This window comes from Hibiscus syriacus, unplaced genomic scaffold (assembly GCF_006381635.1).
Source record: "Hibiscus syriacus cultivar Baekdansim isolate YM2019G1 unplaced genomic scaffold, ASM638163v2 tig00111149_pilon, whole genome shotgun sequence".
Lineage (NCBI taxonomy): Eukaryota > Viridiplantae > Streptophyta > Magnoliopsida > Malvales > Malvaceae > Hibiscus > Hibiscus syriacus.
Window position 1 is genome coordinate 152,381 of NW_024062998.1, and position 21,585 is coordinate 173,965.

General features: G+C 36.1%; 2 protein-coding genes and 2 pseudogenes across 2 annotated transcripts in view; 3 read left to right on the forward strand and 1 right to left on the reverse strand.

Annotated features, from left to right (window-relative positions):
- The window catches only part of LOC120154730 (30S ribosomal protein S10, chloroplastic-like), a 32,485-nt gene that overhangs the window by 6,354 nt on the left and 4,546 nt on the right, over positions 1 to 21,585 (forward strand). Inside the window, exons 2-5 of the mRNA XM_039166381.1 lie at positions 16,238 to 16,243; positions 17,462 to 17,673; positions 18,539 to 18,592; positions 19,704 to 20,020. Of these exons, the coding sequence (XP_039022312.1) occupies positions 17,473 to 17,673; positions 18,539 to 18,592; positions 19,704 to 20,015 (567 nt within the window). The 5' untranslated portion in view covers positions 16,238 to 16,243; positions 17,462 to 17,472 and the 3' untranslated portion in view covers positions 20,016 to 20,020. The remainder of the gene's footprint in view (positions 1 to 16,237; positions 16,244 to 17,461; positions 17,674 to 18,538; positions 18,593 to 19,703; positions 20,021 to 21,585) is intronic.
- LOC120154728 lies at positions 994 to 4,175 on the reverse strand (annotated as a pseudogene).
- LOC120154729 lies at positions 8,780 to 11,996 on the forward strand (annotated as a pseudogene).
- On the forward strand, positions 12,769 to 16,446 carry LOC120154717 (KH domain-containing protein At5g56140-like). The gene is made up of 5 exons (XM_039166372.1): positions 12,769 to 12,946; positions 13,448 to 13,533; positions 14,738 to 14,883; positions 15,620 to 15,736; positions 16,237 to 16,446. The coding sequence occupies exons 1-5, from the start codon at positions 12,819 to 12,821 to the stop codon at positions 16,444 to 16,446; spliced, it is 687 nt and encodes a 228-aa protein (XP_039022303.1). The 5' UTR covers positions 12,769 to 12,818.

Here is a 21,585-nt window from a genome sequence, read left to right on the forward strand (position 1 = left end):
ATTTGACCATGTATCCACCCCATATTGGTACATACTATATACTTGCTGGTCATGCCTTCATTTCTCACCCCTAGGACAAAATGTCATGAAATAGATCTTCCTTCAATGGCAATCTAATTATGGGAATCACAGTTTAATTTTGTTCCGTTCTTGTTTGCAGGTGACTGAATTTTATTTTGACATGGTAACATTTCGAATCTGACACTAGATGCTACATTAACTAGTGATAAGAGGCACTTGTCCAGTCTCAAATGCTGAACTGATAGCAGCTTCAGAAACCTCTGGTGATTAATATGCTATCGTGGTTATGTATCACATTGATCGGCTCCAAAAACCGATGTTGGATGGAAGTTCTTTGTCTCTTTCTCAAATTGTGGATATAATTTGCAGTGGTAGAAGACTGCAAATGGAACTGTGTACAAGGCTGGGACTGCTCTCTGTATCTGCATAACAAACTTTTTTTTTGTGGGTTTCTGGTATTTAATTGATCCTGTTTAGGCAGTTTAGCCATTAGGTTCGGAGACAGCAACCATAAATATGGCTGCGTATACAGCAATTGCCTTTTCATGCACTCATCTAAAATCTGTGTTCCATTCTTGTGTACATGGCGAGAGGGTGAGGGCAGAGCGATCGAAGCAGGCATACAAGGGTGGAGGCAGTGGACAATAGTAGGTGCAGACAGAGGACAATTGTTGGTGCGGAAACGGAGAAGGATTTCTATGAGGTGAACTTGTAGAGGAGGTGGGGTGCAGAGGCAGGCACAATTAGCACGTTCTTTGGATGCAAATGGATTGTTTAGGTGAGCTAATACTGTTATCATTGAATAATGTATACGAGCACCGAGCCCTAGGTTCAGTATCACTGTTATGTTTATGCATCATATTTGTATTGCTTGTGGAGTTAAATTTCGTTATGCACCAATAGCCATTTACTTTACATATGAAAATACCAGTGTTTTCCATAACAACTATCCAACAATCTCCAGACAAGCTCGGCCAAGTTGGAAAAGCAACACATTCATTCACAACTTAAAATGGGGCAGAAAACCTAACCAATCTCTCACTGATAATACATCAACAAAACTTGATCAGAGTCGATGGTAATATATGGATTTCCATCAACAAGGATGCAAATAGCTTAAGTTAAAATAACCATTGTTTTCCTACTAGTCATTGACATGTTCATTACTAATAACCTTGTAACTAGAGACCACGTGAAGCTAGAAATAGAATTGCACCTAATAAAACTATTTGACAATCATCAGGCAGCCTGTGTCATCCTTAATGTGAAACCTATCAAACACAAAAGTAAGAGAACTAGTGAGTCCAATGGCAACAGCAACAGAACTTAACAAAGGAGGTAAAGCTAAAAGCTAAACTTTCAGTTAAAACGGCTAATAGCATCCGCAGTATTCAGTTATTAAAGATATTAATATCAGACGATAGACAGCAGCATGAGGAAACAAATCCTGGCTGATACGAAAGCTGAAGATAATCAGAAATGTAGTACAACAAACTGGGCTCCATTGTAGCAACGCTATAAGCATGCGTCACACAAACAATAAGACACATTTGCAGAAGCTGCGAGTGCTAATGCTCATAAAATGCAATACAAGTTTGGAAAAACAGATATGCTTTCTGCATGAAACATGCAATGGAATAATGGCATGCCTTTTTGTTGTTCAAGGGACACGCGGAGCTATTTTTAAGTGACAAAAAAACTAATACTTACAACGTTCAACGCTCTACAAGAGCTCTTTGCAAGTGGACTTGTTGTGCCCTAACCCCTTGCATTTACTGCACTGGAGTTGTCGCTTCATTACCTCGTGTGATCCAACTTCTTTATGGAAGGTCGTCCTGGTGGACGGCGCGTTGGAGGAGGGGTTACTGTCACTAGAGCTGATGAAGAATCCTTATGCAGAGGCCTCTCTACATCTGGAATAGGTTGTATAGACTCTGCATAGGTTACCTGTAGCTTTCGTTGTGAAGTATCTAGAGCAATAGTCATATGGGTTTCGTCCAATGCAGTGATAACAGCAATAGCATGAGAGCACGGTAAAGCAGAAAGTTGCCAACTTTTACAACTGCAATCCCAACGATCCATGTCAACGATTTCAGTGGACTCACCACGAACCTCAAATATGCTACCAGCAGTCAATAGCACTTGATGCGTACGGACTTTCATGCCCTCTTTTGCCAATTTTTCCTCCATGCATGGAGTCAGCCTTGTTAACCACTGATCAGAAGTAGCCCTGCGGGTATAAATTAACTCCATAATCTTTTGACGTATGACGTCAACCATCTGAGTTATAGGTAATTCATGTGCATCAGACACCCAACTGTAAAAGAGTTCCCCAAAGTTTGATGTCATATGGTTATATCTAGCACCCGGGAAATATGCATTTGCCCAGTTTTGGGGCTCACTTTGTATGACCCAATTGTAAGCTTCCAGTGAAATTTTTTTGATGCTCTCGTGATAAGTCTGAAAGAGTTCAGGTCTAGGTGCCAAAGCTGCATTATGAAGGTCATCAATCATGAGCCGTTTCATCTCATGGGAAAACTGCCCTTTCAAGTCTCTAATGAGTTGCTCAGTTAAGTAGCGGATACAATAACCATGAAATGAACCCTTGAAAATTTCAGAGATCGACTCCCGTAAACCCTTCTGTATGTCTGCGATAAATGTTATAGGGCAAGTCGTTGGTAAGGCAGATTTCAGTTGTAGCAAAAACCAATGCCAGTTTTCATCGGTTTCAGCATCTACGACAGAGAAGGCAACAGGAAATACACCATCATCCCCATCAGCAGCAGTTGCAGCCAACAAGGTACCTTGATATTTGGAATTCAAGGGTATGCTATCAAGAAAAAGGAGAGGCCTGCAACCTTGTATAAAGCCGCACAAACAAGCATGGAATGCGATAAAGAGGCGATGAAAACTAGAGTCTTCCTTGGTGGAGTACGTAGCAAGACTGCCTGGATTGGTCTCCATTATCCTTTCGCAGAAAAGTGGTAACTGACTGTATGCAACCTTATATGAACCCTGAAGCTGCTCTCTGGCAATTTCTTTTCCACGCCAAGCCTGAGAGTAGTTCAGTTGTATCCCGAATTCCTGCTTTATGTCGGTTACAATATCCTTGGGTTTGTAATGTGGAAAAGCTTTCAACCTCTCCTTTATTATACTAGCTACCCAACTTCTATTTGCTTGATGCCCAGTGCTCAGAGCAGACCCTTCACAAGTATGTGTAGGATTCATCTTCTTGATACATATCAGCTGAGTGGTTGACAACCTTGACGCATGAATTCTCCAAGGGCAGCCTTCTACTTTGCACTTAACAGTCACACGATTGCTATCATTCTTATAGTACCTAAATGCAAACTGATGTGCAATGGCATATTTACGTATTGTCTCACGGAATTCCTGAACACCAGTGAACCTTTGCCCTACCCCTGTAATTGTATTCTGCCACTGTTGAGTGCTTTTAGCAAGAGTAAGTATGGATGAAATCTCAGTTGCCGTCTCAATGGGTGCATCAATATGATTGTTGTGGGCATCAACAATATCAAGTGGGGCCGCAAGAGGTGGATCAACTGGAGCTTCTTCAGACAAAGTTGTCCTACTCGACCTTAAAAAAACACAAAACACTCAGCTTTGAGTTAATATATCTAGAAATTGCAACCAAGCCTTTAGCTTACAAGTAAAAAAACTACCTACTGGCTGGCATGTTAGAAACATCATGGGCAACATTTTCCTCCTCCATCATGATAAACACATCAACAGTTGCAGAATTCCCATGAAATTTTATCATCCGCTTTAAATCCTTCTCATTGGAGACAGTGATGAGAGTCTTTTTGTTACCTGGGAGGAAGTACTTAATAGACATAGTATTCATGCTAAGATTAAACATTTCTCCTATTTCTGTCTTGAAGTCTTCGAACTTCGTTTGATCATCGACGTCTATCGCATGAGCATCCCCCCCTTTATACAGCAATTCCCCACTATCGTCAGTCTCAAATTCACCACCCGATTGACAAACCGCTATGACCCTTTTTGCAGCCATGACCTGTCAATCATAGAGAAAACGAAAAATACTTCAGGATAATCCAAAGAAACAAAACAACTAAAGCAGAACATATGGTTTGAATGATGAAGTCAGAAACCTTCATGGCAGAGAAAACAACAAAAATTTAGTTCAGTAATCAAGTGTTGATTAAGGAACGGCGAATTAAGGGTTGACTTTGTTCAATGCAGAAACGATAAGAAACAAAAAAAAGGAATATGTATTATAATTAGAACAAGAGACCCAAGTTTAAAATTGTGAAAAAGAGTAATAAAAGAGGAAAATTTGACCTAATCGGAGACGGAGATTTCTGAACAACAATTTCCACCCAGCAGAGCGTCGATAATGCAAAGAAGACATAGAGGTGAGAAATCGAGGAGCATTGGAAGCCGAAAAAATCAATTTTGTTTTAAAAAAGACTTCAAACATATATATGTAAAGAAACGAATAAACCCTAACAAAAAGTTTTAAAATTTAAAGCAAATTGAGGAGAAATTGTGCACCTTTGAATTGTGACTTGAGAAGATTAGGGTTCTTTTTGGGTAAAACGCAATAGATTTGGGGCTCCTTTTTTCTCTTCCGACTCTTTTTTCGACGACAAAATCAAAGTTAGAGTGAAAATAGGTAAACTAAATAAGTATACAATATTTCGGTATAATTACAAATTTAACCTTTATGTTTATTATTTATATTAATTTAATCATTATTTCTTTTTGGAAAAATCTAGCCTTCAATCTTTATAAGGTCTGATAGCGTAATTAAACCCACAACAAAAAAGATATTAAGGCGTTTTTACCAAAATATCACCCTTACACAGAATAATTACATGTCAGGCACCATTTTTCAAAATATTACCGATCTAACAATCTTTTGATACGGTAATAATAAAGTGTGGATCGTCATCTGCGCCTTCGCATGATTCTGACACATACGAAAAGTGCAGATCATTTCCCCAATTGTCTGCCTCTCACATTAATTATCATTCGTCTCCCCTTTCTCTCTCCCTATAAATACAACACCCAACACAACCTTCAAATTACACTCAAATCTCAAATTCTCTTATTCTTCTTATTATCAATCTTTATATTAAGAAGATAAAACATTTTATATTATATTAAAATTATTTAATAATTTATTATTTTATTAAATTTTATTATACTAATTTTTATTACTTTTTACGGTTATAAAATGGAAGGTGGTTGCTACGTTTAGATGGGAATCCTATCTCGAGGTATTTTATTGATACGATAATAATTTTAAATTGTGTTTTTATTTTAATTATTGTGAATGTTTAATTTTTTTAATTTTTTAGTATTAGTTTATATTTTAATTTGTAAACTATTTATTAAATTAGAAGAGAAATTGTATATTATATCTATTCATTTGTAACTTTAAGTTATAGATACATACTCGTGTCTAGTTATATTTAGCCGAGGTTGAATTTGGTTACGTAGCAAAATATGAAGGGCACTGTAACCTTGAACCCAACCTTATTTATGCATTGGTTGAGAGGTGAAGACCAGAGACACGCACACTCCATCTTCATTGTGGAGAGTGTACGATTATGCTGGAAGATGTTTCTATACATTTGGGGCTTTCGGTATATGGGGATGTGATTTATGGGCTGGCGGATGGTGACTGACATTTCTTGTGCGATGAGTATCTTGGAGGTGTCTCACCTAATTTCAACGGTGATCAAATATTATTAAATTGATTGGATACAACTATTAAACATTTGAGTCGTGGCGCCTCCGAGGAACAGGTTAAAATGTATGCACGGGCTTGCATATTACAGCTCATAGGAGGGATTCTGATGCCCAACAAATCGCACAACCAAGTTCATTGTATATGGTTGCGTCACCTAGCAGATTTTCATGTTGTCGGCACACTCAGCTGGGCTCTACAATTTTGGCATTTCTGTATAGGGAAATGTGTCGAGCAACTGATTATCGAAAAAATGCTATCGATGGATGTCTCATTCTTCTCTAGTCTTGGGTATGGTATCACATGCCATTTTCATGTTCGATCATGAAAAAACCTGTTGGTCTTCCCACTATTGTTGAGGTAATTTCAATATTAAATTCGTATATAAATAATTTTTTTGAGTATATATTGAAATTTTTTTCATTGAATAGGTGGTCAAGTGTAAGAAAAGATCATCGGGATTTACCTGATGAATTGGAAAAAAATTCGGCTACTCATTGATCAGAAGGCTAGTATAAAGGTATGTATTTAAATTTTATTATTTACTTTTAATTATCGTTATATAATTAAAATATTATTTTGATAATTATATATTTGTTTTAGTTTTAATGGGCTCCTTATTCTACTGAAGAAATGAGGATTTGCATCACACATCACTTGAGAGACCCATTAGATATTTGGATGGCAGTGGTCCCTCTGATATGTTATGCTATTATCGAGTGGCATCTCATTGATCGCGTGCTCCACCAATTTAGTTTCATACAATCTATTCCGAAAGTACCTAAGAATCTCGACGATATGTATATCATCGATAGAGGGGGCAAAAAAGAAGTCGACTGGCTGCTGAAGCACATTGAGTGGGTAATGATATGGGAGGATCGACGTGGACGCATTCCCCGTTCAAAACTCATTTATGTAGATCATTATTCGGTTAAAAAATTGAAAAATTAAAAAAAAAACGCATATATGAACATTTATAAAAAAAAGTAAATAAATTAAAATATCATTAATTATTTTATTATTTGGTTTGATTAATTAAAAGTTAAAATAATTTGTATTTTATTTTTTATACAACCTGCTAGTTCTAATAAAAAGAGAAAATATCCAAAATTTCAATGAAGGTTTACAACTATAAACGTAAACTAAACACATAATTAGAACATTTTCATATAACAATTAACACAAAAATTAGTCGCTTAATATGACACAAAGACTATATAAGGAAAGGGTTAAAAAACCTAACCAAAAAATTCAAACAAAAGATAGATATGAATAGATTTGGCTGCATCGATAATTAAAAGATCACCAACAAATAAATTGCAAATTAGAGTCGAACGACGTGAAAAAATTATCCATAAACACAAATCATGTATCCACATCCAATATGAGGATCTAAAACAGGAAAGATTGATATGATAACAAATAAATATCATCTTAATTAGTTGTGACAATATCAAATCAAACTCTAAGGAAAAAAAGATAGACTAAAATAACGGTCAAATGACTGAAAACGTATCATAAATATATAAAAACATACGATAAAAATATTAAAAAAACATATCATAAAGACAAAATTATTAAAAACTAAAAAACTAAATAAGAATATAATATAAAAATTAAAGAAGAAAAAAATACTTACTGTGACAACCAACATAAAAGTTAGTCTTATATTAAAATAACTGTAATTTTAAAGAGTTTGACGGTCAAGAACATCATTAAATATTATACTAAGCTGATCTTGTGTACGCGTTTCTTCTGGCAGTTGCCTCCTTTGCAAGATGATGGCCCTTCAGGTGATTTTTACGGAAAATTCTCTAGCAGGGATCGTTTTTCACGAGGCGGTTCTAAGGAACGGAGAGGTGGTTTGAGGACTTCCAGGGGTTGGGGCAATGGCCGAGATTCTGACAATGAGTTCCAAGGTGGAAGAAGTAGCTGGTCCCGGGCTTCGAAAAGCAGTAGGGATGGCTGGCTAATCGGTAGTAGCAGCAAGGGGACCCCACCCTCCGGTGACAGGCATGTCTTTTCAATACATCGATACATGCAGCACCGAGATTTATCAAGACCGCCGCCTAGTATGGATATACACGGGGATTTGAGGTTGACATGTTTCTTGATTTGTGTAGGAACTTAGGAGGTTCATGCTTCAACCGTGGGCGACCGGGCCCCCCGAGAAGTCGGGCTTTTAGTATGCTTAAGTTGCCGTTAGTACGTTAGTATACAATAATTATTATATGTCATCTGTTTGAGATTTCATTATATTTGATCATTGAAAAATCTTTAAGCACAAGGATTAAACGAAGAAATTATTATATGTCATTTATAAAAAATAATTACAGCTTTGTTGGTGACTTTCAACAATGATACTTAGTTCATCTCAGTAGTATTTGTCAACTCTACATTTCTAATCCCATTTTTTTCTCACAAACATTTCATCGAACATCTATGCTTCACCTGAGATGACTTGTATCTAACATTACACCTTGAATCGTTGATGGTTCCGATAGTCCCTTGGTCGGGTCTTCTCTCAATGGACCCTTATTCAAATCAACACCTCCACATAATTCAATGTTATATTAGAATTTCTCATGCATCCTCAACTGAAAAGTTACGTTGAAAATGATAAGAGAGAAGCGAAAAAGGAAATTCGAGATCAAAAGAAATTTGGGGTTTATAATGAAATTTAGGACTGTGTTGCAAGTTTTAAAAGTTGAGGGACCTAAATGCAAGTATCTTAAAAGTTCAGAGACCATATTACACACGTACTAACGGCAGTGTAACGCCGTCAAACGATCGGGGACCATATTACAAACATACTAAATGTTAGGAGACCATATTGCAAACAACATAAATGTTTGGAGACTGTATTGCAAGTTTTAAAAGTTAGAATACTTAAATGAAAAATTTAAAAAAATTTAGTGACCATTACTATACTTTACCCTAAAAATAGTGTATTTTATGGCTTCATTACAATAATTATTTTTATTATACTTATCAAATAGTATTTTTTTTATTTATATTATATCCAAATACCATATTTTCTCTCCCGATTATGAGTTTCATGGCGTATATAACTTCGAATCTAGCCACAGGTTAGGGTTTTCCATTCCCTTCAATTTATCATCACGTTCATCTTCAATTCCTAACCCTCATCTCCAATCTCTGAGAAGATATCACCCTAAAAGGTATTTCATCCTAAATTGCACATTTCCCCAATTTTTAATTCATTTTTATTTATTTTAATTAATTACTCATGAGCTTTCGTGGTTTGTAAATATTCATGTTTATAGGGAAAGTCTAGCTCAATTTCCCCATTTGAATTCATAATTGATTATAATAGAGAATCCCAATGATCGCTGCATTGAATTTTCCTGTAAGATAATTGAATGGCATAGTTGGATTGATTTTCTTTTCAAGTTTTGGTTGTTTTTTGACTTGATTTTCTTTTCCTTTTTTTTATGGATTGATAGTTATTGGTCTTGATCTCTATCTCGATTTTGTTCTTGACCAAATATTGGACGAAACCCCATATTAATAGCTATGGATTCGGAGAGTGAATGCTCTGTGGTTGAATTTTTGGAGGCTGATGAATCCCCTCAACACACTGTATCTCATGTTGATGCTAATGAAATCAAGGATATTCACGTTGATGATTGCAACAGTAAGGATATTGGGCTATGCACAAATGATAATCAGACACAGAGGATGTCCGCTGATCAACGTGTTGGTTCCGGTGATTTCAAGGCTGATAATCATGTAAATGGTCCTGCTGGAATCCTGCATTCATCTGCTTCACCGGCTAAATCTACCACCAAAGGCTATGGGTTGAAGAAATGGAGACGTATCAAGAGAGATATTGTTAAGGATCCAACTGCTGCTATTGATGATTCTAAAGTTTTGAAGAGAGGTTTGTCTGGTTATGAGAATCCAACTAAACCTCCACATATGACATCAACTGAGATCAAGCAGAATAGTGGGCCTCATATTAGACCTGTGAATACATCAAAGAACGTGAATATTGCTAGTGGGTTTGTGATGCACAGCCCTGGTTCAGATTCCACCGAAAATAGTGAAGATCAAAGTAGCAAGTCTTCTACCGCAGCCAGTATGCCACAGGTCCTGCCTACAGTTCTTGGGTATGTGCACAGGAGAAACCATATGAAGAATTTTAGTGGGAAGAATGTGTGTAATTCAAGTCCAAGAGTTCAACAGGGAAAGAGTTTTGTTGAAATCAATAAGAAGCCAAGAGCTGAAAGTGCCAAAATCAAGAAGGAAGGCTCTCCATCCAGCGTTGGATCTGACTCGAGAAGCTCCAACTTTGACTCTATGCCAAGTACATTTGCAGCGACAAGTAATGGAAAGCAAAGTGGAAGCTCCTTGAATCTTGATGGAAAAATGTTGATGAAGCTCATGAATATGAAGACCAGACCAATGAGGAAGTACAAACTGCTTATAGGAAAGAAAATTCAGGTGAAATTGAAGAACTTTCACCGGATGATTTAGCTGCAGATTTGTCTCGGGAGGCTAAGGAAGAAAAAAGTGAGAATCACCGACTTTCACCAAATCAAGACCCATTGGTCAACTCTATTATTTCTCTCCAATCTGTCCAGGAAGCTCTTGAAAGTGGTGGGTGTGTTTATCCTTATACTAACTTTGATAAGCCTTCGTCCTGGCTTACTAATGTCTGCTGTTCATTGCTCTGCAATTCCTGCTTGATAGTCATACCACTTAATTTGCTCATATTTTTCAGTTAGCTTATTAATTTGAAAATCCTCTGAAATATTTCCCTAAGTATTTACTTAAAGCAGTTGATTACTATACCCTTTGTTTCAGCATTGGACTAAGATTGAAAATAGTTGTTCTTCATAAAGTCATTTGTTGAAGGCAAATTTTGAAAATTGCTATACCATTCAGACTATTTTGTCTCACCTTCTGTTAAAGCTAATCCAGATAGCAGAAGGGAACTTAGGCTATATAACGTTAAGTTAGTAAATCATGCAGTGTAATTGACTTCAATAGTGATCAAGTATCTAATAATGTCCTGATATCATCAAGAAAAAAATTCACCCGAAAAGGGATTTTGATGATTTATGATCTTCGGAAAGCAGTGAGTTAATTCATGGAAGAATGACAGTAGTGAATTTTGCTGGTTTTTGGTCAATGTTAACTCAGGGTTGTAAGAAGGGATTGATTGATTGATATTTTTAATCATTTTGATTATTGAGAAATCTAGGATTTTCTTCTTGGTAGTCACTGTTTGTATATTTTACTAAATACCATAAAGAAGTGTAGGACTACAGTTCATTCTTGGTGGAGTCATTGTTGATTGTCTATTTTACTAAATACCATAATCATATGGCGTCCAGGACTAGAACATACACGTTTTCATTCTTGGTGGAGTTGATTTTGATAATCTTTTTAACTAAATTCGTCTTCTTTCTTGATATCTTAATTGCCGTGTCCTGTATTGTTTTAAGTTTAATGGGCAGTTTTTTTCCTAGCAGAAATACATAAATTCGAGGAGATTGGAAAGGAACCTACATCTCTAGATGATGGTTCAGTCAACATGGAAAGCGTTCATGCGGATTCTACTTTTGTTGATCAGGAAACTAGCTCATCAGGTTCCTTGGAAACTCAATCATTCACCTTAAGACACAAAGTAAAATATTTGGAGAGCAAACTGGAGGAAGCAAGGACTGCACTGCGGGAAAGAGAGTCGATGATTTCCAAACTGGAAACCAGTGTAAATGGTAGCAGGTTAGAGTTGCATCAAGATAAATACAGAGAAATGGAATCCGACCTTGACGACCTCTTTCAACAGAGAATGGAGGCTGAAATCGAGTTCATCGCTCTCATGAGAGCCTTAGAGAAGTTAAGAGTCTCTGTAGGCAATCGTCAAACCACATCATTCAAGGAACAAACATCCTTATCCGGGGAGCAAGCACATTTGTTGAATAAGCTTGGAGAGGATGAGTTCGAGAAGTATTACGGAGTCGCCTCAGGTACCGGCAAGACTTTGAAGATGCCGAGGAGAGTATGTAAGGTGACATTGTGCTTTTTTACACAGCTGGTATTACTGGTTTTCGTGTTCTTGCTCGTCGTCTTGCAGTTGACACCCTATTCGGGGGTGGAGGTTCCAACCTGAGTTTTTTCAGTGTATGATCCAAATGTAAGATTTGATTGTTATTATAGTTAGAGCCATGTTTTTACCTTCTCCTTGCTTATTGACTTGAGTTGAGCTTCTCTCTCTATATGTATATTAGTAATATTAGAAGGTTGTTTATATGACACATGATGTATCCATGCTCTTTAAAATTGTCATAAGAATGTCCCATATAGAGATGAAGAAAATTTAACGAAAGGGTGTTGGCACACGTGGTTGAGATTCAAGAATTTGAGCTGGTAAAATCAGGTTCGAACTTTATTACCATCACTTTTGGTAGACAATCTGTAAATCCTAATTAGGTCTTACGTGAAATTTAATTTGACTTGAAAATTTCATTTTTTTTCTAATTTTGAGTTAATTAGTTATTTTATTTATTCAAATTAATTTGATTCTTTTAAGTTTCAATAAGTTTAAATTTTATAATTCGAAAATTTAATTTTACAAATCAAATTGAAAATTCCCTAATTTATAAAAATTATTTTATTTTTCAACATCGATATATCTTAATTTACATATTTATATGGCCCTTAAAGTTCATTAGAAGTCTAAAAAAATTGGTTAAATAAAGAAATATTGATGTTGAAAAATAAAATTAAGAAAATAATGATTTAAAATCGAATGTAAATGACCATCTCTACATCTATAATTTATTTTTCAATTTTTTTCTAATTTTATAAAAAATCTATAAAATATTAAATAAATAAATTATTAATTAGTGATATATTATCTAATAAAATTATTCTATATTAATTATTTTCTTTACCATTTATATTAACTAACAAAAACACAAATTGATGTGAAAAAAATTATTAACTAACTGTACTATGATTACTATTTAGTTTATAAGAGAGAATACCTAGAGCGCTTCATTCCATAACACATCCTTCTCTTCTACTCATGACGTCATCGGTCGGTGGCGGAGGCAGATACATGGCCTTCTCTCCGTCGCCTTCCGCCCCTCACTCTCCCCACCTCTCCGGCCTTCGTTCCGCTGCCATCGCCGCTGCTCGCCTCGATCAAGAGAAGTAAGCTGTTTGGTTTTCTCCTCTTTTTGTCCTTCCATTAATTTTAATCTGATCGTTTGCGATCTTCGCTTTGCAGATAACGTAGTGATCTTGGCTCTGATCTTTCTATTTTCCTTACGATTGGTTGGCTTATTGTTATAAAATGTTTTTTTTCAAGCTCACTTCTGCTGCAATTTCGTAGATCTAGAGCTTGATCGTTCGTTTTTTGATTGATTATGCATTTCGGTTCGATTTTATTGACGGATCAGTTCAAATTCTGGAGTCGATTAATTATAATATTATATTTTTACACTAATTCAGTTATCCACAATATCTGATTTGCAAAAAGGTATTCTGACTGACATCCACAAATAACTATTGCCATCCCTGCAGAAGAAGCTAAATAAACTGGGGATTGTTTGAAGTTCTCATTACTGACTTTCGTTTCAACTTTAACGTCACCTTGTTTAGATGGATGTGTTAATCTATTATTGACTATGGTTTCTCTTTTCCCTTTCGTAGATATCTCTCGGAGTTACTGGAGGAGCGTTACAAACTTACTCCTTTTTTGTCAGTGATCCCTCATACGTGTAGACTGTTGAACCAGGGTTAGTTCGTCTAAGTAACAATCTTCTTTTTCTTGTCAAAGGATCATGCAGAAATATCTCCTTCCCTACTCGTCATCACTAAAACATCAATTTAAGCTAACGGTAACTGCCAAATACTAACTCGACAAGTAACTCGCTGGAAATGGTAATTAAGATCCACTAACTCAAACTCTATTACTAAATCTCCCTTTGAAGTTAATTCTATTGGTAAATCTTGTGAATGAAATTATCGCCCTTGTGTCATGACAATCTGTTGATAGAACTAACTATGTCCGATGTAGTGGACCTGTGATTGATGTTCAACTGAGATCGCCTTTGATTGGATACTTGCATACTCTTTTCAATTTATTTTGGGTGAAGCAATGATTACAACATAAATATGGTTCTAAATTACTTAAAAAACAATACAGTGATGTTACAAGAACTTTGATGCCCTTCTATGTAACAATGGATGGTTAGACATTTCGTAGGAAGGAATGGAAGTGAAGGATAAATAAGAAAGAAGAGGATGCTACTGCTGTGATAAATAAGGGAGAAGAAGAGAATAGGAACAAAGAGGGAAGAAAAATGAAGTTTCTGAAACACACTAACGGTGGTGAAGGAAGAGAATGGATATAAAGAAAGAGTTGCAGAGGGGAAAGCTTGTGGTTCTGCTGGTATTTATCTTAGGAAGAGTATGGTGGTATTCTCATACGACCCCAAGGTATCGTGAGGAAACTTAAATCTTGGGGAACTTGCCTGTAAGATTCAGTTCTTTTAGGTTAGTTGTGAGAGACTTTAGTTGTCAAACTCTAGCCACAATAGATGGTGTATGTTTATCTCTTCGATTGTACAAAAGCCGCCTTGCAACAATGTGCTAATGTTTGGTGTTTGTTGTGTTCTTTTTCCTTTTCATCTTCTATGATATCTGATTCTAACAGTTTCTTTGGTTGCTCCATGGTTCTGTGGGATAGTAGGTGAAATAATTATTTTTAATTAATGTAAAAATATTTATTATTGATTTAAAAGTAAAACCAATATAAAATTGTGTTGCATCTTTCATTTTCTACTAGATTTTCAGGGAGAGTAGCTTAATTCATGAAGCAGAGCTGATATTTAACTGACTACTTTAACATTGCGTATAGTCCATTTTGTGGTGACTGCTAACTGATTTTTTAACTCTAACTGGTACATCTTATTCTTGAAAATGACATTTTTGGAGCAGAAATTTCGCGTATAACTACACTGTTGGGGAATGCATCAGTTTTAGGTCAAAGTGGGCTTGAACAAGCTAGCCCCCTGACTTCTGGAGGAATGTTTTCAAATGGAAGAGCTGATGTGAACAGATTGATATCACGGTTTCAATCAAAAGTGGCTACTAACCATTAACATAACTCTTTACCATCTAATTTACTGCTTTTAGAGGCTTTGCTGACTTAATACTTTACTACTTTCATGCTAACCTAACCTTATTTAATATAGCTTGTATTGTGCTTTCTCTTTTGACAGGAAATCTGAGGCTAACTTGAAGAAGTCCTGAAAACTAATTTTATCTTAGAAAATGTTTCAGGCTCGTTCTCAGGTTTCTATCATTGTCAAGACAAAATCAGATATGTCGGGGATGATAGCTAGCTGTAGTATTATATGGTTTTAAGCTTCAGTTCTTTTAGGATGGAAGCCTGAAAATGTTTCGAGTGTGAGACGGTGCACGTTAGGAGTTGGATCAGAGTGCTGTTTTCCGAATTGTGTGCTTTATAGATGACATTAATAACTAAACACATTTTTATCCACACCCCCACCCCCACCCCCAAAAAAAAAAGTGGTTTACAATGTTTCAGTTTCCTTTCATATATTTTGGAAAGACTATATTACTCGTATTTCTTAGACTCTGCTTAGTATTCCAAAATGTTTGGATGAATGATTGTTAGTAGGAACCACATTCATCTGAAAACTCTTATATGCTGCTTTAGACTAAATAGTCCTGAACCTCAGGTTTATTCATCTGTGATATTCTTTGTCAGATCAATCTTTGTACAATGGAAGACGTTTGCATTTATCTGTTAATATGTCTTATTCTTGTTTAACAAAACCTTGATATATGGTGCAGATACCGGGGTCAATGCAGCCCTCTCTAACAGAGAACTGGCTGAATTCTCAGGGTAGCTCTTCCGGTCTATTGTTAAGAGAACAATCAGAGTGGATTCCTGTTGACAAATATCCCAATGTATGAATGAACTAGTCTTCACAGTGTTTTTATAACATTTCATTTTTTTGTGTCTAAATGAATTTAATGTTGTCAGTACAATTTTGTTGGGCGCTCCTTGGTCCTAGGGGAAACTCTCTTAAGCGTATTGAGGCCAATACGGATTGCCGTGTCCTTATAAGAGGACGGGGCAGTATCAAGGATCCAGCTAGGGTAACGAGTCTTTCTTTGCACTATTATGAGTAATAATTGCTCCTTAAATAAGTTTGAAACTATTTGATCATACTTTAAAAAAATTATTAAAGTGAAGTATCGAGTTCTTAAAATATGGATAAACTTAATGACCGTCGTAAAACTTGTGAAGGAGGAATTGTTGAGAGGAAAACCTGGCTATGAACACCTGAATGAACCTCTTCATATCCTAGTTGAGGCAGAATACCTGTTGAAATAGTTGATGCTCGCCTAATGCAAGCACGGGAGATACTTGAAGATTTGCTGAACCGTGGTTTTATTTACCCTAGAAAAGATCTGGTCTGTCTTGGGGTCCTTTCTTTTGGCATTATCGAACTGTAGACTGCACCTTGTTCAATGCTCCGGCCGAGCAAACCATCGATGCTTTAGAAGCCTTCCCTGGATCTGTTTTCAAGTGGTCGGAGCTGCCTGGCCTTGACCCTCTCTGTCTCTCCCCCCTCTTCCTTTTCCTTTCCCTTTCCTCCATGTATGACCGATAATTTGCATGTTATGTAGTATTGAAGGCCGACTGAAGTGATTCCGATTTTCAGCTGAGCGCGGATCAATGGTGGTCCTGGTTAATACGGCAAACAGGTAAAATGGTGGTCCTAGATTGATAGTGCAGTTTCAATTTACCAGTCAGGTTTTTGATCACTTACAGAATGCGATCCGGAAGAAAACGTGGTCCAAGATCTCTAAATTTCCACGATTACCATTTTTCAAATAAGATATATGACCAAGAAAATCTTCTGAATAAACCGAGAAAAAGGCTACGGATCAAAGTCCAATACACTGATTCCTGATGTGTTCTGGGCAATCCAACCGTTTAGGCAAATTTGCTTGGATAGGGCATTGAAAAAAAATTGAGTTCTTTTCATTTGAAGGGTGCACATATTATTCTTTCAAATACGATGAATGCTACGGTGGTCGTCGAAAGTAAGTCGGGCATTGGAAAAAAATGATTTTTTAATTATTTTTTCAACAGTGGATTATTAAATTAAAATTTAAACTAAACGTTAAATAAAAGTTAAGTATCAAAACGAAACAAAATAATAATTCAAGTACTAAGCATTTTAAAACCTCCGACCCGATAAAAAATAAGGATTTAATTAAAATATAATATTTTTTTAAAGTAAATTATATTATTATTCTCGGGTCAAGTCGGATCGGAGTTTTTTACCCGAACCTAAACATAACCCAATCTCATCCTTTAAAAAAATCAACCTAGCCCAACCTAAACCAAAAATTTTTCTAAAAAATCGACCCTAATTAGACGGGTAAGTCGAAACCCTTCAAACTCAAGTTCCCATATAGGCCTCATTTTGGATTTTCCAATATATATTCCGCTTAGGCCTCATTTTAGGGTTTCCAATACCTTTAGGCCCATTTTTGGAAACCACTTTCTATATGAAGAAAATGAACATTTTGGATAACAATGGTGAGCCAGTGAGCGACCTACACTTACACTCAGCTTCTCCTACCTTCATCTCCTTTTCATTTTCTCCAATCCAATACTGAAATTTGCAATGGCTGTATCATCAATCTCTTCAACACTGTTCCCTCCTTTAACAATCCCAAATTCTCCTTCACCCAACCAGGGCTCACATTTCATGTCGGCTTCGCCACTCTCTGTCGACCCCATGAAGCTCCCCAATTGTTCCATCAAGCTTTCACAGTCCACCATTAATGTTTTTGCCGCCCCTGAAGATTTGGTAGAGACTTCCGAGGTTCGAAAAAAAGTTTGTTTTTTTAGTAATTTTGAGAATTTGGGAATTGAATTTTATGGATTTAGCGCTTTGGAATTGATGGGGTTGGGTTTTTAGAACTGCATTTGGGAGTAATTCTTTGTTTGTTTTCTGAGAATTGTGGGGAAAACAAAGATGAACTTCTAGAATTCATGTTTTATTCATGGAGGCCTGTTTTATTGCTGTGCAGTTTGATTGGAAACCCTGAACACCAAAAGGTGAGCTTAGTTTAATTTGTGTTTGATGGGGTTGGATTTCTACAAGTTTGTTGGTTTGCCAAGAAACGTGAGAGAGAAAAGTGAACTTTTACCATTTCTGTTTTGCTTATGTGGGCTGATCTCATTACTGTTGTACTCAATTTGAAACTCTGAACACCAGAAGAGAGTTTAGTTTTGATAGTTCTGCTGTGCGACGTGAAATCTAAAGCTAATTTGCGACGGGTTTTAATCTAAAATGTTATACTGGCTATACTAAAATGTTACACTGGCTATACTAAAATGTTACACAATTGTTAATAATTTCGGTTACAACCGAGAATAATATATGAGTTGTAACTTTTTAGGTTGCAACTAGAATATTTATGCGTTTACATGATTTGTTAGGGAGAATGTAATATTTTCGGTTTCAACCTAAAATGTTATTCACTTTATTATAAAGAGTTACACGCTTGGTAAGTTTCTTGATTGAAGCTTTCTTTAGACCGTATATTATACTCCGTTTAATTTTACATTCAGTTTCTTGGTTACACTGATTGAAGCTTTCTTTAGACCGTATATTATACTCCGTTTAATTTTACATTCAATTTACGTTCATACGATTTGAACTTAATTTTGTGTCTTGCTTGCAGGTTGGAGGATCTGAGGTGCTCGTTTCTTCATCAGTTAGCGTAGAAGCGGACAAGGTATGCATTTGGGATGGTGAGACTTGTTTAAAACTGTGATGTAGCTCGAACGAATTCTGGAGTTAACCTCACCGGAAAAGATATTTATATGTAGTATTAGATTTCCCCTTTGATGATGATATAAGTACATCAGCTATCTTCTCATATGATTCTATTGATGCTACTAGAATGCTAGACAAAATTTTTAAGGCTCTTTTTCTCCTTGTTCCAGTTTTTTAGCTTACCGTCTCTCTTTAAGAATTGGATGATAGGTAATTAGGTATATTCTCTAAAAAGTTTATATACGTCGAATCATTATTATTGGCGATCTTCCCAGTTTTTTTCAGCGCTCATGGACTGCTGCTGTCTTATCTTTGCACATATGGTGGTGATCAAGTATTCTATTTATTGTATGTGAGATAATCTTGGTCTGATTGGCATCTTGCTAGTCAGAATAAGGCTTTCGTAGAAATGTTTTCCTTGTCGAACGGTATGAGGAAGAATGAGTAATGGTATTGATCTTATTAGCCATGAAATAAAAGGAAGGATGAATCATGGGGTCAGTGCTTGCTTGCCTCTTCTAGCCATGAAATACTATGCTGCTAGGAGAGAATTATGTAATGTGGCCTGTCAAGCACCTGAGCTGCATGTTTTTGAAGAGCAGTTTACTGTAGTTTACACGGGGTTTGCTATTATTAGCCTTTTTGGTTTTTTAAGTCGAGGAGATTCCGAGTGATTGGAAATAACTAGAAGTCCAACGATGAAGTTAAACCACGCTAGAAAATCGTATCTTCACCTTGGAGGATTGATGGTCGACCTGATCTGTTTAGTATGACCGGATAGGGAACGAGGTGGATCCTGAGGTTAAAATACCGGTTCTCCTCACTTGAACAGGACATCGTACCTGACCTTTACCAAACGTTGTAAAGAAGTCCAATGCCCCTGTTAGTAGATGCCGGTTGGCCTAGAATATTTCGTTCCTACTTATTATCATCTTTCCCGGTGTCTGCTACTGTCCTTGTGTCATGCTGGGTTCAGTGATGTGTTCTAGATTTCTGTCTTAATTGGTTATATTTTGATCTTGCTTTCTGGTGGTTAAATCGGAATATCTTATCCGTAATTCTTTTCTCAGGCGGCACCTAAGCAGAAGATTAGGATTAAACTCCGGTCATACTGGGTCCCCTTGATCGAGGACTCGTGCAAGCAGATTCTGGATGCCGCTCGAACGACCAATGCCAAGACGATGGGACCTGTGCCATTACCAACCAAGAAGAGGATCTATTGCGTCCTTAAATCCCCACACGTGCACAAAGATGCAAGGTTCCACTTCGAGATTCGGACACACCAGCGCCTTATCGATATCCTATACCCAACAGCGCAAACGATTGATTCATTGATGCAACTTGACCTTCCCGCCGGGGTCGATGTGGAAGTCAAGCTCTGAAGAAGGTAACACTGTTGGTTCAGGTAAATTTTTGTACAAGTTGCTAAAGATGTCACTTGAAAACTTCTGTCAAGATTTGCTTCATCTCTTTCCTTGTTATTTCTTCTGCAACTTGAAGAACTTCAAGAAATGCAAATATTTCAAAGTATTGAATTTGCTGAAGCCTTCTACTTTTCTGTGTTGCTGAAAATAAATCGAGGATTATTACTCGATACACGGTCGAACCCTAATAGATAATGATTACACCATATGGGAACTACTGGAAACAGACAAGGAAAATTTGCAGAAATTTGATCAAGTTCATATCTATGAATAAAGGGTTTCCCATAAATCTTGTTGACAAGCTGTATACTGGCATATACATGTGTGTATATATATATGGACTAGTATCCAATTGTATAGCGTAGAACTTTTTAATTTTACTGTCTTTTAGGATCTTTGGGGATGAGAAAAAAAATTAACGGTATGAAATGAGAATATATTCATTAAAAAAAAAGGAATCTCAGCCTTTAATTTCCCTTCATTCAACGATTTTTTCCTTTCCGATAAGACTCATCCAATAATCTTAAAAGAGTAAAAGTAATAGGTGGAATTAATATATAGGGTAAGTTTACATGCTTATTTACTGAAGTTTACTTTCTCTTTTATTTTACTCACGTACTTTAATTTTTTTCAATTTGTTCACTGAACTTTTTTTTGTCACTCGACCGTTTACTAAGTAACGGGTACTTACATGGTTTATTTTAATAATAAAACATGTAACACATTTACTCATTAATTTTACCATCTTCTTATTTCACTCACTGTACTTTTAATTTTTTCAATTTTAATTTAGCAACGTCAAAACGCCATTAGAAATTTAACGGTCGAGCGACCAAAAAGTTCAATATCTAAAGTTCATTGAGCACTTCTGTCAAGATTTGCTTCATCTCTTTCCTTGTTATTTCTTCTGCAACTTGAAGAACTTCAAGAAATGCAAATATTTCAAAGTATTGAATTTGCTGAAGCCTTCTACTTTTCTGTGTTGCTGAAAATAAATCGAGGATTATTACTCGATACACGGTCGAACCCTAATAGATATGATTACACCATATGGGAACTACTGGAAACAGACAAGGAAAATTTGCAGAAATTTGATCAAGTTCATATCTATGAATAAAGGGTTTCCCATAAATCTTGTTGACAAGCTGTATACTGTCATATACATGTGTGTATATATATAGGACTAGTATCCAATGTATAGCGTAGAACTTTTAATTTTACTGTCTTTTAGGATCTTTGGGGATGAGAAAAAAAATTAACGGTATGAAATGAAAATATATTCATTAAAAAAAAGGAATCTCAGCCTTTAATTTCCCTTCATTCAACGATTTTTTCCTTTTCCGATAAGACTCATCCAATAATCTTAAAAGAGAGTAAAAGTAATAGGTGGAATTAATATATAGGGTAAGTTACATGCTTATTTACTGAAGTTTACTTTCTCTTTTATTTTACTCACTGTACTTTTTTTTTTTCAATTTGTTCACTGAACTTTTTTTGTCACTCGACCGTTACTAAGTAACGGGTACTT

What these genes read in the sequence shown, in the direction of transcription:
- LOC120154717 (XM_039166372.1), top strand. Translation starts at nt 12,819, where the DNA reads ATGACGTCATCGGTCGGTGGCGGAGGCAGATACATGGCCTTCTCTCCG. An exon ending in GTGTAGACTGTTGAACCAGG is followed by an intron (nt 13,534 to 14,737) that starts GTTAGTTCGTCT and finishes TTTTTGGAGCAG; the next exon opens with AAATTTCGCGTATAACTACA. An exon ending in TATCACGGTTTCAATCAAAA is followed by an intron (nt 14,884 to 15,619) that starts GTGGCTACTAAC and finishes TATATGGTGCAG; the next exon opens with ATACCGGGGTCAATGCAGCC.